At 36.2% G+C, this 19,537-nt stretch overlaps 1 protein-coding gene across 4 annotated transcripts in view; it reads right to left on the reverse strand.

The window, feature by feature from the left end:
• The window catches only part of ZNF385B (zinc finger protein 385B), a 385,075-nt gene that overhangs the window by 31,551 nt on the left and 333,987 nt on the right, over positions 1 to 19,537 (reverse strand). For all 4 annotated transcript variants that reach the window (XM_056110152.1, XM_056110153.1, XM_056110155.1 and 1 more), the window contains one exon: positions 4,364 to 4,526. In XM_056110152.1, coding sequence (XP_055966127.1) covers positions 4,364 to 4,526 — 163 coding nt within the window. The remainder of the gene's footprint in view (positions 1 to 4,363; positions 4,527 to 19,537) is intronic.

The following is a 19,537-nucleotide window of genomic DNA, read 5'->3' on the forward strand; positions in this document are numbered from 1 at the left end:
AAAATCAAGCAAAATGCAAAACAGCTGGTAAGAATGTGTTCTAGGTAGTGGAAGATACACAAGGCATTTATGAGAACATTAGGTCCTCTCTGTGAAAAGAGAGAGGTCATCTATAGTTCCTGAGTTCCTTGTCAGATCAAAAAAAAAATATCACACTTTATGTGACTGATGTTCAGTGAATTCCAGATGCTGTTCTTTCAGAAGTTCTATCCACCAAACACGGCTGTTTTCTCTCCCTCTGTATTTGCCCTAATTAAACAACACTCTTTTGCTAAATTTTTGAGGCTAAAACAAGAGAAAGACTAAAGTGTAAACCAATCAATCCTTTGGGTGTGGTGAGTGCCTAGATATTTAAACTCTGGCAGCTGAGATATCAACTAACTGACTTTTTCAGTTTTATTCAAAACGTTTTTGAATCACATAGTTACGCCTAAAGCCTACTTGACAGGAGCTCTCCATTCAGAAGATGGCCAATGCCAGTGAATTTCAGTTTCACAAGAATTGCCAGTCAACCATGATTGTTCACTGTGACTGTTACTCTAATGTTTGGCTGACCCTTTAAAAGCATTGTTGTCTGAGATAAAACATTTCTGTCAACTAAGCTCCATAGTTACCATTCATCTTCCTCTCCCTTCCTCTCTGTATCCTTCCAGACCATTTATGAAGGACTTTTATTCTTTTATTCTCCTGAAACAGGGCTTTAACTATAATAAAAACTTGTTAAAAAACTATTTGTGACGACCACAAAACTGTGAGTGTTTTAAGTATTTAGAAACAGGCAACAATAGCTACATATTACATCATTTACACAAGGGTTTCTTAAATATTCCCTAATGTTTGCCCTAGATATTTTTACGCAGCACTGGGGCTATAGATTTATAAACTAGGTAAATAAATCAAACACTTAAGAATAAATCATACAGTGATTTGTTTTAAAACAAAAGTTTTTTTTGAGATTTTTTATGGCCATATCTGACAGTTCTCAGAGCATACTCCTGACTCTGTGCTCAGGTTATAACTCCTGACAGTGCCCAGGGGATCATATGTGGTGCCGGAGCTTAACCAGGGCTGGCAATGTGCAAGACAGGCATCCAACCAATATACTACACCTCTGGCCTTAAAACAAGTTAAAAAGTTGTGACCTTAAAAGTGGTTGTGACCAATAATTTAAGAAACAGAGATTTATTTCTATAATGTTTGCTGTTAGAGCAGAGTTTCTAACTTTCCAACTAAAAATATTTATAAAGAATATATGTGAATTTTTGTTCCAAAGCAGACTTACCAGATGAAGATGACAAAAGTACATGCATTTAGCAAATGCAACCCACTTTATGCAATCCACTTTATGCTTAAATAATGCTATTTGAAACAGTTTGGTATTATTTTTGCTATATATAAAAAACAATTTTACTAGTGTTTATTTTGTAAAAAGTAGAGAATAAGGAATTTATTTAAATGATTCAACCAATGGCTCTAAAATAATTAAAATGGATTTTGAAAGAGGAAACATGAAAAATCACATATCTCTCAAATATAAGTGGTTTCCAGTGGTTTCAGTTACTTCTAGTTCAAGCCCATACAGTGAAGTGATGAGGGAGGCCAATCCTTTTAGACCAAAGTATTTTGGGTGGTGGATACAGAAATGTGAGAAGTGGAGGGTTTAGGTCTGAAGAACTCCATGTAGCTACCAATGAAATGATTCTGTGGTTGAGATTTACTTAGACCTCTCCCCATTCTTGTGTCTTTTCTTGTTTAAACTAATTCTGTTCTTAGTCCTAGTGTGTTCTTACTGCTCAACAGGCCTATAATCACTTAAAAATTCTTTCTAAGCTTTCACATCAATTAAGAATTAGCATCAAAGTCTTGAACTGTTAAACTTTTATTTTTAAAGGTAAACTCATTGAATATCAGGTAGGTAAAAGGTATACAAACCCCCTTTATTTGGAGTTTGTTTCTACACTGGCCTTCCATTGGGTCCATTCCCTAATCTGTAACTTTTTCCCTATCTCCTACATCTTTTCCTATTTTAAAAAACCACACAGTCCCTTCTTCTTATAAAGTATTGACTCTATTATTAATTGTTTTCTTATTGATTCTTTTCTATTTCTATCTTCAGCACTTTATTTCTTATTTTGTTATTACCTGAGAAAAACAATCCCCAAATAATAATACACTTTAGGGAAGCTTTAAGCACACACATGAGCAACACTGGGATGTTTACACTAACCATCAAGTAGGCTCTTAGCTCAAGATGCAAAAAAAGAAGCTAAAAGAGTGAAAGACACTAACCTTCACTTAAAAATTTTTAAAAAGTTTGCTTTTTAGTACTGCAAAGGATAAAGTGCATAACTGGGGTTGAAAAAAAAAACCTCTAACAGAGGGTTGTTTCACACAAAAAGGGTTGATTATTTAGAAGAGAAGAAATATGGTATAATATCTCAGTTTTCTAATTTTTCATCAGATGCTCTTAATTCATATCTCTATCAAAGAAGGAAGGGCTGGAACGATAGCACAGCGATAGGGCGTTTGCCTTGCACGCAGCCAACATGGCCGACCCAAGTTCGATTCCTCCGCCCCTCTCGGAGAGCCCGGCAAGCTACCGAGAGTATCTTGCCCACATGGAAGAGCCTGGCAAGCCACCCGTGATGTATTTGATATGCCAAACACAGTAACAACAAAATCTCCAATGGAGACATTACTGGGCCCGCTCGAGCAAATCGATGAACAATGGGAGGGCCTTACTTACTTTTATCAAAGAAGGAACAAAGAGTGTTAACTACATTGGAGAGAGTACAAAGGGTTGGAGCCCATGCCTGAGAGGTATGAGACCCTACCACAGTACCATCAGGTATAATCCTGGTAACCACAGGATGATACCCTGGTGACCCTTGAATATTACTGGCTGTGGCCCTAGTGGTCTCTAGCAACACATCATTTGGCCCAAGAACCAAAACTCTCTAAGCTAAACTAAACTAGACCTAAATGCTTGAATAGGTCATCAGTGTCACTGGAAGTACCTTTTCCTCCCCGGTACTTCTAGGGAGGCCCTTTCAAAATAAAGCATCATAATCCATTATTTTGATGCTAAAGAATTTTGGAAACAACATTTATGGCATCTAATCAATAACAACAGCTCTTTCCTGCATTTTCTTTCTTTCATAGGCTTTTCTGAAACTACTTCAACTTTTCCTATTTGACTTGCTTTTCTCATGACTCTGCAAAGCCATAGTGGGGTCATCTATATTTGTTTGGTTTGTGGGGGCACACCCAGTGCTACTCTGTAGAGCTGTTCTTGACTGGGTACTCAGAAGTTATCCCTCATGGTTCTCCGGAACCATAAGTGGGACCAGGGATTGACCAGCTCAGCAGGATACAAGATAGTCTCCTTTATCTCTGAGCAATTTCTCGGGTGCAGGAAATTATTCTTAAGCTTTCTCCTCAAATTCTGAAAAGCAGAAGTCATAAGTATGTGTGTTTCCAAGAGAAGAAAGGGTCTGAGTTCTTTCTAACAGATGCCTCCCTAATTAGTCACACAACAAGATGACTATCTATCTTGGGTTCTGAGGGGCAAGTAAGTGTGAGTGCATAAAAAAACCTATTAAGCATCCAATTTCATGGTATACATAATGGAAAAAATGATTTTCCCCTTCTTTCCGCTAAAACAGTTTGAATCTATTCAGAAATATTGCAGATTCACTAGGGCGATAAAATATAGACTCTTCTTAAGAGGTGTTTGCACTAAAAGTTCAATTCAATTGACATAAAGTTGTATTGTTAGTCTCTTCATAACTTTGTAGAGTCTCTTAAAATTTTGGTGTTAATTTTCAACTTTGAGGGAGAAGTTAAAATCAAATTATTTTATTACTAGACACATCAACACATTCACTTAATAATGCAATGCTAATCTTCCAAAAAACTTTATATTTTGCCCCACCACTTTTTCTTAAGTCTCTGTTTGGCTAAGGGAATACCACATATCTATATAATAAACAAATTTAATAAATTATTTATTAAAAATTACTAGATTCTTTGGTAAAAATCACATGCAAAATGAACAAGGAAATGATAAACTCATGTTTTAAATCCATTTTGTCTAATTACTTTTATGCATAGACATTTATATATCTATATATTTACACACACACACACATATATATACTTAAGTGTATATATTTAGCAACATGGAATGGTAACATATCAAATGCTTTGATTTTGTGGAAACACATAACCCTTCCTGTGAAGGAAACATATTCATATTTATAAAAACATATCATGGAGAATATCATGCAGCAGCTGGGGGGAGAAAAATGGGGTGAAGGGAACTGGGAGGAACACAATGTAAAGAACAAAAAGTATCATTGACCTGATTTGTCAGAGCTGTTGCCTGTGATTGGCGTGATGGAGCAGCTGGGATTAGCCTTTGCGCTGTCCTTGGAAGAAACCATTTTGGGTTTATTTTTCGTTGCCTCTAGTGCTTTGACCTTCTTGGCATGTTTACTTCCTTTGTAGTGGGCCTCGGCCTGGCTCTACAAAGGAGAACAAATCAGGCTCATTTTTTTTTGCCACTTACAAACACCACAATGGATGATCATGCAGGAAAATATACATTCAATCATAGGCACCACAGACATTTACAACTTAGCTCTCAGCCACACTTCTGGCTTTACCACTTTAATGAAGTGGGAAAGCAGCATCTAAGAGGTTTTGGCATATAGAAACCTATACAACACAGAGGACCTATGTTTTTAAAAATCAGACATCAGATGAGTGGAAAACAGGAACTAGGTAAAATTGTGATGGTGGCAGATACTGTTACAGATATTCTCTCACCACTGCTTACTGGGTTACTTTTCAAAGGTTTAGGCTATTAGCAAGTCTCTTTGTCTTTCTACAACCATTTTCTTTTTTCTCTTCAGTTAGTAGTAAGATCTGCATCAAGTTTCTTTTGACCTCTGCTCTGAGAGCAACTGATGTGACAAGACAACCTGTGAGTGAAATTAGCACATTTGGGAGTCATCTACATGTACTTCATGCATCATTTGATGATTCCAGTTCCAAGAATAGATAACATATGACACAAAGGAGGTAGGGACTATCCTTGTTTCTGATCTGAGGTGTGGTTCTGAAGTTCTATCAGCTCTGTTACATTATCACATACACAAAGCACAGGCAGAAATGTGACTTCAATATTAGATCAAAAGGAAGAAAGGAGATTAGAGCAAATTACTCTTAATTGTTTTCAAACATAAAAACAAATTATAACAAAACAAAGAGCACTTATACTGACATGTGGAATCTATGTCAGTAGAAGTGCTTTTTTAAAAAAGTCTTTAAAAAAAGTCTTAAAAAAGTCTTTAAAGTCTTTAAAAAAGTCTTTAAAAAGTCTTAAAAAAAGATTTTTATTTTGGGGCATCTATGATTAATGAATATATTAATAAAAGAATCAGTATATTCACTTGAATTTTATTTTGGGCAGTCACTGCAAGTATAAACATGCATTTGGTATACAACAGCAACAAATCAAACCGTACATTACATGGCGCATTTGCTAAGCTCTAAGAGGTAAAATGGATGTACCTAGTATATAAAACAAGATTTTATTAGAGAATTTCTAAAGAAATAACTTAAATATTTTATCTTATATCTATATGTATGAAGATGGTTGTTTTATAATCTATTTGTTTAGCAAATTAAAGCCAAGTTTCAAATTATATTCTAATGAACAAATATTAATTTTCAGCATGTGACTGCTATGAAAAATGATTTATAACCTTATGATGATTGTACACAACACCTAGCTTCCTGGATTCCTTCCATAAATTTTATTTTATATCATCATTAATTTATTGCTTTTAGTCGACCTGTTCAAGGCTTTATTGTGGTTCTCAACTCAATTGGAAAAATAAAATCACAAGAGATGAGAGAAAAGTATGACATTACTTTAACTTTCTTATTTATAAACAAATGAATGATTTAAAAACTGATAATGTGAATAGAAATAATGACTGATTTATCGAGTCTGTGCTAAGAATGGTTCTAAATTTACTACACATATTTGCTCATTTCATTCTCATTAATACATCGAGATATGTTATTAGTACTTCATAGATAGTTAGAAAAGTTCAGTTACTCATCAAAAGTCACACATGTAGGTGTAGAAGTCATTTCAGAGATTTGGAATATCTTTGGGCTGGAGCAATAGCACAGTGGGTAGGGCGTTTGCCTTGCACACAGCCGTCCTGGACGACCCAGGTTCGATTCCTCCGCCCCTCTCAGAGAGCCCAGCAAGCTACCGAGAGTACCTCACCCCCATGGCAAAGCCTAGCAAGCTACCCGTGAATGTATTCGATATGCCAAACACAGTAACAACAAGTCTCACAATGGAGACATTACTGGGCCCGCTCGAGCAAAATCGATGAACAACGAGAGAACAGTGCTACAGTGCTACAGTGGAATATCTTTATATGGCCCAATTTCACTATGTATCTAGATATTATACACAAATTCAGACTATTAACATCTTCTATAAGAATAAAGATTATATACAGTGAAAGAGTATGCTTTAAATGATTCAGCAAATTCTTTTATTTTAACAGAAGTTTCTATGAATAAAGAATATAATTTAATTCATGAGAAATATACTATCATAATACCTCAGGCCTGATCTTTCTGGTAAGTGACTAAAAAAAAAAACTACTACTCTTTAGGTACGTAAGAATTTCTACAATATACGAAGAAACCAACTAATAATTTGTCCAAATATGCTAAACAACACATGTATTTTAATATCTTTTCCTGAAAAACATATGGGTCTCAAATAAAATCTCCTACTGTTACAGTGGGAGTCGAGAAGTGGAGGGCCAGATGAATTTAGTTGGTCAATTTAAATCTTGCCAGGTGGACAATCAAAATAGTTAATGGGATGGCTGGGAGTAGGATATAATACCAGATAAAAGGAAGGCTTTGGCCAGTCTCTCTCTTCCTTTGCACACTCACCTATACACAGATTAACTGCAGGATTAGGTAGGGCTTGCATTCCCGGACATATGGTCAAATATAGACACGGCTCATAGTTCCAGACAGATTGCAAAGTACAGGTGGTGCTCACAGGCCTGTGTAGGCAGCAGATTCAGGCTGAGCTCGAATGCCCAGTGACAGGTACTGAGCACAGGAGTCTCACACATGCACACTGTGGCACATGGCCTGAGATTAAGGAAGGCCGAGAGATCAGGGAACTGCCAGGTACAATCCAAGAGAGGCCCGGCAACAAGATTTCAGCGACAGTATGTCATACAGAAGATTTTAAGACAAGATTTCAGTATACTCCATAGAAAACAGTGTAGGAACAGACCAGGTCATCATACACTGGAGGCTAGTAGACTATGAGGATTAGGATTTAGAAAGTTATAAGTGGGAATGAGCAGTGCCAGGACAGAACAAGTGATGTACATGGAAAGAAAAGAGGCCTGAATGTTTGGAGAGGGACCTGGACACATCTACGTAAATAAACTCAAGCTTTTAACCTTTCAAGTTTTGCATACAAATCTTTCATACAGTTCTCAAGAACCCACCAGCACATGAAAAAGCCACTTTCATGCTAACACTAGCAAAAGAGAAACAATGTCATTTCTTCATTACTGTTTTCTGGCATTCCTACAGAAATTTTATAGCATCAACTAGCACTTGGAATAAAGATCCACGGGCTTGATGACTCACTACATGTCATGATGGAAAGAGATTTTCATAGCTATGATCCAATTGTGTGTGTGTGTGTGTGTGTGAGAGAGAGAGAGAGAGAGAGAGAGACAGACAGACAGACAGACAGAGAGACAGCGAGAGAGACACAGAGAGTCAGAGAGAGAGAGAGAGAGAGAGAGAGAGAGAGAGAGAGAGAGAGGAAAGGCGGAGATATGGGGTGTGGAGAGAATTGCAACAAGTGCTCATAGGTTTTGACTGCAGTTTGGATAAAATTGTGAGATAAATTCAGTGAGTGTCAGCCTCCATGGTTAGCATCTTTAAAATTGCCCTCTGTAATTCTTGCTAGTAGCACCTTGCTCTCCACTACACTGTATTTCAAGCTGTGTCAACAGCTTCTAAATCCTGGGCAAATCATCAAGTGAAACAGATACACTGTCAAATGGTAACAAGATTAACCTGCTTATTATCTAGGGATCTCTGACTGAGGAGTGGGAAAAAAAAGACAAGAGTTACAAATAAATTCATGAACAAGATCAATGGTTTTTAACTTTTTTACACTGTGGACTGGCACCCATCAGTGGACCTATGTTGTAAACCACTGAGCTAGGTAATACAGTAAGACCAAGTCAATACCAGTTTTTATGTCACTTTGAAGAGACATGGCTGACCAAACTGACTAGCTTAGGTCCCAGTGACCAATCAAAAGACATTTGTCTTGTTCTAAGGATTTGCTTTCTGTTTCCCTGCCAGAAGTATATTTGTGACTAAAGGGACACACTATGACCTTGCCAAGAAACGCCAGATCCAGAGAGTCGCCTAAATCACCACCCTGAGATCCACACAAGCATTCATCAGAAACTGAGTTCTTCTCTGACAGGTCCTTCTAGGAGCTACCAGATAACCACCGGTAGAATAGCTTCACAGAACACTACAAATTGACAAGTTTTCCATCCATTTATCTCTCTTTCTTTTTTAAATAAAAGATATTAGTTTTCCCAAATCCTCTACACAAATCCTTTTTAACAAAACTGATAAAAAATGAGACAATAAATTATTACCAATAAAAATAATGGAAAATTCTAAATCTGACTTTGTTTATTTCTGGGTCTTATCTTATTTCTAATTTGAACATCACAGAGGAGATGAGGCTCTAGAAAGATAATGTTAAATTGTGTTCACTTTTTATGGAAGGACTAGTGCAAGCATAAACTCTAGCAAGGGGTAATGTCACTGACAAAAGCACACAACTATTTACCAATAGAACCAATATGTCTGTATTGAAAACGGTAACTGACTGAAGCTGCTCCCTTGATTAAAGAAGGTGCATCATTCAAACTACTGGAATCTATTTTCCTCTAACTCCTTTTCTTCCTCCTTCTCTTCCTCCTCCTCCTTTGCCTCCTCCTCCTTCTTCATTTTAATGTGTTAAGCAGCATTATATGGAAAATAGCACACAGTAAGGTAATTTTCAGAAAAGATTTACATTACAATGTCAGTGCTAAATGAACTACTATAAAAGCAGGTTAAAATAACAAAGATAAGAAGTAAGATTATTTATTTGAGAAATAATTATTTAGCCCCTCCCATGTGCTAAATATTGTGAAAGATCAACATCAAAGACTCTTACTTGCAAGAGCTGCAGCTGGGAAAAAAAGACATGCACGCAAATATCTGTAATCCAAAGCAGAAAGTGGAATTGTAATACAGGAGATAAGTAAAGTCAGAGGAAGCTCTGTGTCGGACAAGATCATAGAGGTCTCCTAAATAGGGATGTCAGAGCTGGGATCCACTGCAGTGAAGGATTTGAAGTGGCAAGGTGCTGGGAGGTTATTTTAGGCAAAGGAAACAGCATGTGGTAGGGCAGTGCCCACAGTGGGCAGTGGTTCTTAGGCACAGTGGCTTCCAGTGGTACTGGAAAAAAGAGACATAAAGGGGACAACAAGGAAGATTTGGTGCATTGTGCTGACTTAAAAATTATTATCCTTGTAAAATAAATCCTAAAATTGTTGTACAAGTCAACACCAATTTAAAAGATACAAATACTCGATTTGTAAACATTCGTAATAATAAATGAATGGGAAGATGTTTTCATCCCAGATCTTATTGTCTTTTCATAAAAACTGTAATCCTATGCTAACATAAATGATTTATTTCAAAACTTTTAATAATTATCTGAAACAAAATGATGACACTTGAACTACTAGTACTGAACACATTAGGAGACAAAAGATTACTGATTAATAGTGAAAGTAATTACCTGAATTTTTGCTTTAACTTAAGATAATTTTTAACTATTAAAATGAAGATTTGGACATATATTTGTGTTCACAAGAGCACATCATGTCCAAAACAACATAAGCAAGATAAGATCACCAAGAGAAGGTTGACTCAATCCAAAAATCACTAGAAAGTCTTTCTGCTAATATTTAAATTGAAATATCAATAATTATAAGGTCTTTAATATCAGTAACAACAATGACACTGACTTTGGTATTCACTCTATTCAAGCCTCAGTTACTGAGGTCTATTAGGAGCAAGTTTCAAATAAATTATAACCCTGATGGTATTTTCTACCTTAAAAGGACACACATCTGGGGCCAGAGCATTAATACAGAGGGCTGGTTGCTTGCCTTGCAAACGGCTGACCTCAGATGGTCCTAAGGTCCATCTGGCCGGAGTGATCTCTTAGCAGAGTCAGGAATACGTCCTGAGCACTGCCGGATATAGCCTCCAAATAAAACAAAACAAAAAAGGCACACACCTTTTGCAAATTTCTAATTTACAACCAAGTGAAACAATCCTGGTGGCTACAGCCTATTTCATAGTGCAAGAGGCATCACTTTACTGGGGGCAAGAGAAGCACTCTCACACATACTTCAGTGCGATTAAGGGCCTCTAAATGTATGCAAGGAGATTCCAAGCTCTAGGATGTTATCTTTACTGGCTTTAGAGTATAAATATATTGCACCCTTCTCCCCCACGCCCCACCACATATCCTCCCTTCAACTTCAGATATAAGAGAAATGCAAAGACTCTCCAAGATGAAAATGTGTTCACCCTAGACTGCAAATTCCTTTGGGCCTCATTTAGATTCTATCAAATATCACAAGACAGAAGCAGAGCTCTTGGGCTGCAGCTGCTTTAAAATGCCACTTTATGAATATAAAAGCATAACACATACACACACAGAGTTTTCCATGAACTTAACTACTTATTTAAATGCTATGATCTTTAGCAGACTTCAAGTTTATTTTTTAAGTGTACTCTATCATTAGCTAAGAGCCTTGAGGCTTATGTTTCTGGTGAATGATTTATTGGGGGAATTACTTTACATATTAAACATAGAGGAACCATAAATGGATTTCACAGCTATGACACAATTTACATGACAAATTAGACACATTCTTCAATTCTAGTTTAAAATTATCTTAAATTATCTTAAAGCAATACATGGATTTTTTTTTAAAAGTGGCTAACAAGTACTTCCTTTAGAATTCTAAGTGAAGAGAATCTAGACCCATTTCCCCAAAATTTTATGTGAAAGTGGATTATTAAATGCAGGTGATTATCAGAAATCTAACTTTCTTCTCCACTGGATATATACTACAACTTATCTTTCCAATTTTACCTTAGTAAGGTAACTTAGTTTAGTAAACTTAGTAGGTTAAACTTTGTTATTCGAACTTGAAAATATCAACTAGGATCTGAGTGCCAATAATTTCCATTTGATGAATTCTATTTTTTCTTTATTTCGTATTCAGCATGATTAAAATTATCTACTTTTAAAACCAAATTTATCATAAGTATGTGTCAAGGTAAAATTAATGAAGAATATGAATATCTAAATTCTAGTCTTCAATTCTACATATTACGGAGATTGTATTTTTAAAATAATTTTCTTGCCACTTAATGGAAGTAGGCTTATATGAAATTATGAATGTAGATAATGGATAACAAAATGAATTTTACTTAATGTCACAACTTCTTGAATATCACCAGAATTTAAAGAATTCAGCAAAAATTAGTTGAGATACTTTCTGAAAATAAGACTATGTATTTCATTTCACATTACATCTGTTTTTGAAACTAATATTTATTCCATAATTGGGATTGGGGGTCTTTAGGATCATATTATTAATATGGTCTCCATTTAATTTTGAGTCTTCTTAAGTATTTATTAATAGTACACACTAAGTTGTTATGGAGGGCCAGAGAGATAGTCCAGGAGGTAGTGTTATTGTGTTGCAATTGGCACATTCTGGTTCAAATCCCAGTGCCACATTTAATATTTGGCAATATTATATTTCCCTTGAGCATTACAGGGGTCACTCCTGAGTACAGAACCAGTACTATCCCCTAAGGACTACTGGGCCAACCAACACCCCCAAATTAACAAAAAGTTTTGTTGAGTTGAACTACGTAAATGTTAGTGAAAAAATCATAAATCTATGTGTAAACATTTCAAATGTGCTATAAAATTTAAAGCCAAGATGGAGTAAGTGAACCCTGACCAAATATTTCCTTAACATCTCTTCCAGGTCAGAAAAAAGGAACAAATAAGGAACTCCACATAGGTTACACTTGATATGCTATATTCCCTAAGTTATTAATATTATGCCTGGGAAATAAATAGTTTATAAAAAAGTAATCTTGAGTTTAAAATATGGGAAGTTTCTAATTTACAAAATAAATAACTTTTTCAAATAATTATGCATATGGGGAACTAACCCATTAAGAACAAAATCCTAGCATTTTTATGAAACACACGGGTATCATTTTTTTACAGTTCATTAAAAAACATTAAGGATTTGTTAATAATTATTTAAGATCCTTGAGTCATGTATTTAATAATTTCCCCCAAAGTATTTAAAACTGGAAATTAACAACTTCTCTAAAATTAGTTTCATATTTTATATTAAATTGGGAGATTTAGTTAATAATTCTCAATACCTTAAAATATAAAGAAAGGAATTATAGAGTTTCTAGTGATCTCATAGTTACTCACTGTTTCTGAGTGCTCCTAGCTTCAGTAGGGAAATAGATTGCAATTGTGAGCCTTGTAAGTGTGATTTTTGTTACCTGATGATAAGCAATGCAATATAATTCAAGAATTTGCATTAAAGCTGTGACTCTACAGCTAAGTAATTAAAATCTTCTGATGGTCTTTTAAATTAGGCTCTCAGGCTTCCACACATTAATTTTTTTTTTTTTCCTTTTTTATTAGTGAAACGACATGAGGTACAGTTGTAGATTTACAAATTTTTGTGCTTGGATCTCGGTCATACCCCGATCAAATACCCATCCCTCCACCAGTGCCCATTTTCCACCACCAGGATAATATCCCTCCCCCCCCATCCTCCCATCCCCCCATCCCCCCCTGCCACTGTGGCAGGGCATTCCCCCCTGTTCTCTCTTTCCTCCTGGGCGCTGTGATCAGCCAAAGAGGCATTGAGTGGCGAACATGTTCAGCCCAGTCTACTTTCAACCTGCATCTCCCCTCCTGGGAGGATCCTCCAAACACCCTCCACTTGGTGTTCCCCTTTCTATCTGAATTGTCCTTTCCCCTAGAATACCCAGCTGGCCTCCAAGTTATGGAGTAATTCTCCTGGTGTTGCTCTCAGCTATTCTTGGGCATTAATCTCATATTTTATTACCCTATATCCCCCAGATGAATGCTATCTTTCTATGTCTATCCCTCTCTTTCTGACTCATTTCGCTTAGCATGATACTTTCCATATTGTACCACTTGTATGTAAAGTTCATGACTTCATTTTTTCTAAGAGCCACATAGTACTCCATTGTGTAGATGTACCAAAGTTTCTTTAACCAGTCATCTGTTCTTGGGCACTCAGGTCTCTTCCAGTTTCTGGCTACTGTAAAGAGTGCTGCAATGAACAAACAAGTGCAGATGTCACTTCGGCTACACGTTTTTGCCTCTCTGGGATATATTCCCAGGAGTGGTATCGCTGGGTCAAATGGGAGCTCAATTTCTAATTTTTTGAGGAACGTCCATACTGTTTTCCAGAAGGGCTGAACCAGTGGACATTCCCACCAACAGTGAAGGAGTGTCCCTTTCTCGCCACATCCGCGCCAGCAACGGTTGCTTTTGTTCTTTTGAATGTGGGCCAGTCTCTGAGGTGTGAGATGGTATCTCATTGTGGTTTTGATCTGCATCTCCCTGATGATTAATGATGTAGAGCATTTTCTCATGTGCTTTTTTGCCATTCGGATTTCTTCTTTGAGAAAGTTTCTGTTCATTTCATTGCCCCATTTTTTGATGGGGTTGGATGTTTTCTTCTTGTGGAGTTCAACCAGTATTTTGTATATCCTTGATATCAATCCCTTGTCAGATGTGTATTCGGCGAATATTCTTTCCCATTCTGTAGGCCGTCTTTGTATTTTGGTCACTGTTTCTTTGGAGGTACAGAAGCTTCTTAGTTTAAGATAGTCCCATTTATCTATCTCTGTTTTCACTTGCTCAGCCAGTGGCGTGTCATCTTTGAACATACCATTAGCCTCAATGTCAACCACACATTAATTTTTTATCAGTCTAGAAGGTATTACACTTACTTTCATTTCCCTACTAAAGATATTTACATAAATGATCAAAATAAATTTAAAATTAGAATTTTCATTGTGAACCCTATTTTTATATATCATATTTTTAATGTAACTTTGAAAGTGAAATGCTCAGAATATTTGTTGAAGAATAGGTCTAGTATACTTTATATATACTTAATATATTTGAAAAAAATGATATAAAATAAGTTACTATAAACCTCATAATCCAGAGTTAATGTCTAAAACCCAGTAGACATTTTATAATTAAGAATCAAGTAAAATATGTAAATTTGAATATTAATACCATTCCCTTCCAAAACATACAAATTAAGAGAGAAAAATGAAACTGTACATCTTTATAGGCACTTAGCTAGCCTGACTCAAGATAAAGCTTTCTTTACACTGAAAAGCACCAAATTAAATGCTACGGTTTAACCCCATTTAAGATTTAACTTCACATAAAAGATTAGTCTATGAGAGGCAAAACTAAGATAAAAAGCTATATCACTGATTCACCCATAAAGTCTTTGAGTCTTAGTAACTATTACATGGTTCACACAACATAGGGCTGGAGCGATAGCACAGCAGTGGGGCGTTTGCCTTGCACCCAGCCAACATGGCCAACCCGAGTTCGATTTCTCCACCCCTCTTGGAGAACCCCTACAAGCTACCGAGAGTATCTCGCCTGCACGGCAGAGCCTGGCAAGCCACTCATGATGTATTCGATATGCCACACACAGTAACAACAAAGTCTCCAATGGAGACGTTACTGGGCCCGCTCGAGCAAATCGCTGAACAGTGACACTGACACACAACATAAAGTGCTGTTAACTTAAATATGTATAAACATAAGGCAGAGTGAGAAAATCTTTGAAAAGTTGGAACGCTGAGGATTCATTCCTTTTTTTATTTAATAAATAATTATTGAACATATGTTCCAGGACTCTTTTTAAGTGTTATGGAATGCAATTCTCATGAAATTTGTATTCTTGGGTGGTAACGAAGACAACAAACATAAACTTATTTATTAATGTTTGGTACTAAGCATTAAGTAATAGATTTATAAATATTAAGGTGTTACTCTAAAAATAATAAAATGTAAAAAGGGTAGATGAAGATGAGATGAAGAATCATTTAGGACATTTAGGATATTAAGTGAAGTCTCCATCATGGGGCATTTTCAGAATTGAATGAAAGGAAGGAGTCAAGAGTCAACCAGGTGGACATTTGAGCAAAGAAAATTTCAAATCTATGTAACAGCAAAAGGCCACTGCAAGGATTTTGACTTTTATTCTGAGGGAGACATACCACTCAGTTCAAGTGTTTTGCACATCCTCTATTTACTTAATTATTACTCTAGTTACTGTGTGGAGAAAAAGTTACGTAAGCTTAGTGGAGAGGTTGGGGCTGAAGAAAAGTAGAGGCTATTACAACTATTCAGGAGATTAAAATCAAATCAAACTGAAACAGTAGAAAGGTTTTAAAAATAATTTTCTTGAGGCCAGAGTGATAGTATAGTGGGTAGGGCACTTGCCTTGCATGAGGCCGATCTGCATTGGATCCCCAGCACCCATAAGGTCGTCCTGAGCCTCTCCAGAAGTAAGCCCTGAGTACCTCGGAATGTGGCCACAAAATCAAAAATATTTAACCTTTTTTTCTTATTTATTTATTTATTTAAATTAATTTAGTTACTGAATCACGGTGAGAAAAGTTACAAAACTTTCAGGTTTAAGTCTCAATCATACAATGATCAAAGACCCATCCCTTCACCAGTGCATATTTTCCACCACCAAGAACCCCAATATACCCCCCATTCTACCTCTCCTGATGCCTGTGAGGCAAATGATTTCCACTTAACTCTTTCTCTACTTTGATTACATTATTTCGACAAAAGATGCACCATTATTATTTGGAATTTTCCCCCAGCAATCAGACATGCTGAAAAGGCAGTGTGAAATAATTTGTTTTCTATTGCTGGTTATGAAGACCACACGATGTTGTGCGGCCGTGCAACTTTGGATTTCTGATATTTTACTAATTAAGTCTGGAGGGACTTCTGTCAAAAGCTGCATAGTTATGATATTTGTTTGTGTGCCTCTGGAGCCATGGCCGTGCTGGAGAGCCACTCATGGGGGACAACTCGTGGCCTTGGCAGGGTGGGAAGAACATGCGGGTTCTGCCTCCCCCATCCCATGAGGCTACAGTTGCTCCGTCATCGCCAGCTCATAACTGGCTGTCCAGTAAGCTCTGAGGTGGCGGCCACCATGCTGCCGGGGGTGGGGGGGAGGGAAGATGGAAGAGACAGACACCCTTTCCCTGCCCGAGGGACACAGAGCCATAGTTCAATGCACAGTCTATTCACTTTTCTGCCAAAAGCTGCTGGGCTTCGAATTAGGGCCGTGTGCCTCTGGGGTCATGGCCATGCCAGAAAGCCACTTGTGGGAGGCAAAAACCAACAACTTTTTTTTTTCTTAACCAATAGATAAAATATTTCACAGAGCTGAAATACTTAGTTTTAAATGAATCATGATTTAAAAAATCTTTTCATTTGTGCCCGTTCACTTAACTACTACCTTTGTTGCTTTTAAACTCAAATAGATTTTTTAAAAATTCTAGACAATACAAAGGTTCAAAGGTTTTATATATATATATATAGTGAAATGTCTTTTTCTATCTTATGCAGATGATTTAAATTCCTTTCAAATAAATCTACACATATGACTTTCTTCCATTTTTAGACAGATTGTCTATACCACTTTTATTGTTCCCTATTTTGCTTTTTTTTGGTTTAGCACTATATTTTATTTATTTATTTTTGGGTGTTATTTAATTTTTTTTTTTTTAGTTTTATTAGTGAAACACCATGAGGTACAGTTGTAGACTTACAAATTTTTGTGCTTGGGTTTCAGTTATACAATGATCAAGCACCCAGCCCTCCACTAGAGCCCATTCTCCACCACCGATGATCCCAGTATCCCTCCAACCCCCCCACCCCCATCCCAGCCCGCCTCTATGGAGGGCATTACCTTTTGTTCTCTCTCTCCTTTTGGGTGTTGTGGTTTACAAAAGAGGCACTGAGAGGCAATCAAGTTTGGTGTATAGTCTACTTTCAGCATGCTAGCCCTATATTTTAGATATTTTTTAAAATAAGTATTTAAACAGTTTTCTAATTTTAGATGGTTACATTTATTCTACTGTATGAATATTTCACAATTTATTCAACAGTACCTTATTGATTAGATATATGTTTCCAAAAATGGCTTACAATCTATGGTTTAGAAATAACTATTAGATGGTCCCAAAGACTATTTTTCTTCTTTCACAACTGGAAATAATTTTTTAAAGTACTTTAAGGGTTAGGATGTAGCTCAGTGGTTTAGCACTGACCCTGTATGTGTAAGGCCTTGAGTTCATTCTCCTGCCCATTAAAAAAAAACTTTTAAAATAGCCTCAGAGCTACTTTTAACCCATATCTATTACATTTTATTAAATCACTGAAAATTTTATTATCTAATCATCACACTCTTGGCATTGACCTTTCCCAATGATTTCCTTTGAAAATATTGCTCTGATGTGTTATCATGAGAAAATTGACAGATATATTTAATTCTTTTGGTTGTATTTATTTTGACAATCTTCAATAAAACTATTTTAAGATTTAAATAAAAGATAAGTAATGAAATTGACATTTAACACTTCCTACGGGGTTTCCATATCATAATCTGTTATTACGGGTATGTTCTCCTAAGCATATTTCTAGGCATCAGACAGCAAAATGTGTATCCTTGCCTTAGGTTTAATAGACTGTCACGGTCACTGTCCTCCCAGTGTTCATCAGGGCCAGTAACATTGTGATACTTGTTACTGTGTTTGCCATATTGAATACATCATGGGTAGCTTGCCAGGTTTTGCCTTGCGGGCAAGATACTCTTGGTAGCTTGCTGGGCTCTCCAAGATGGGCAGAGGAATCAAACTCGGGTCGGTCATGTTGGCCGTGTGCAAGGCAATGCTGTGCTATGGCTCCAGCCCAGGTTTAATAGAATGGTATAAAAATTAGAGAAAAGAAATAGCCTTGGGATGGGCCTTTGATTACAAAAATGATTGACAAAGCAATAAATACCTACTTCCAATAAGGAAAAGACTATGATTTTTTTTAATATGGAAAAAAACTAATTTATGTGAAAGGAAATGTGAATAATCTCATATTAGTGAAATGTGGGTGTAGAACGGGAGAGGGGAGTTAGAAAGGCAAGTACACTGTTATTTAGGACCTAATTACTAGGTAGCAAGAAGGCTATTAACAAACAGCACACTTAATTGGTAGGTAATAAAAATCCATGGAGGATATTTGTTCCAGCACTGTCTGATAGCAGCATATGCCTATGAGGAGAAAAGACAATATATGGAGTAACTAGAAAATTATTACTTAGAAAGATAAGGAATGGATGGGGTTCTCAGATGCAGACTTCAAATTTCAGAACTATAAACCCAAATCGAGTTTGTATAGCTAAAGTCCTCTTATTATGACAGTGTTCCAACCTACAGATTTATATTTGGCTTTTTCAGTGTCTATTATCTTTTTACATATAGACTTTAAACCCTTCCCTCAGAAATAAATAATTTTCAATTTAAATTAAGATCCTATGTATTTCTCCAAGTTAAATCATGCCTCAAAAAACATTCATCCCTAGCTTTTCATTATATCAGTCCCTTTCAGGTTAATTTGCTAAATTAATTGTATGCACAAGTCCATTTTATCTAATCAAACCTACCTCAATCTATTTAAACATATACCATCAAGAGAGCAATGGACTAAATCCCGAAAATAAGAAATATTTCATCTTGATCTTGATTGATCATATGGTACATCTCATCCTAGTAACAACATCTTGCTACTTCCTTGGAGCATGCTTTTTCCCCAGACCCTTTCTAGGTTTCTTTCTCCCTACCTTCATTTCAGAACCATTTTCAGTGTTATTCCTTCATGCCAAGTTACTAAATGTTGATATAACTCACTCAAAACTTTGAAATCTATTTCAAGACAATCTCAACCACACTAAAATTCCACCATTCACATTGAGAAAAATAGCTCACTGAATTTCATTTTTCTAGTTCACATATTTAAATTTTTTCTGAACTCTAGACTCATAATATCTACTTGGATAGCACCACAAATATAAATTCAAAACTAAGCCAACATCACTTTTTTTTTCTTTTTTGCTCTCCAAACATCCTACTTGTCCTTCAGTATTCCTCTTCTGTCAAGAGCATCACTCTA

This window comes from Sorex fumeus, unplaced genomic scaffold (assembly GCF_029834395.1).
Source record: "Sorex fumeus unplaced genomic scaffold, SorFum_2.1 ptg000009l, whole genome shotgun sequence".
Lineage (NCBI taxonomy): Eukaryota > Metazoa > Chordata > Mammalia > Eulipotyphla > Soricidae > Sorex > Sorex fumeus.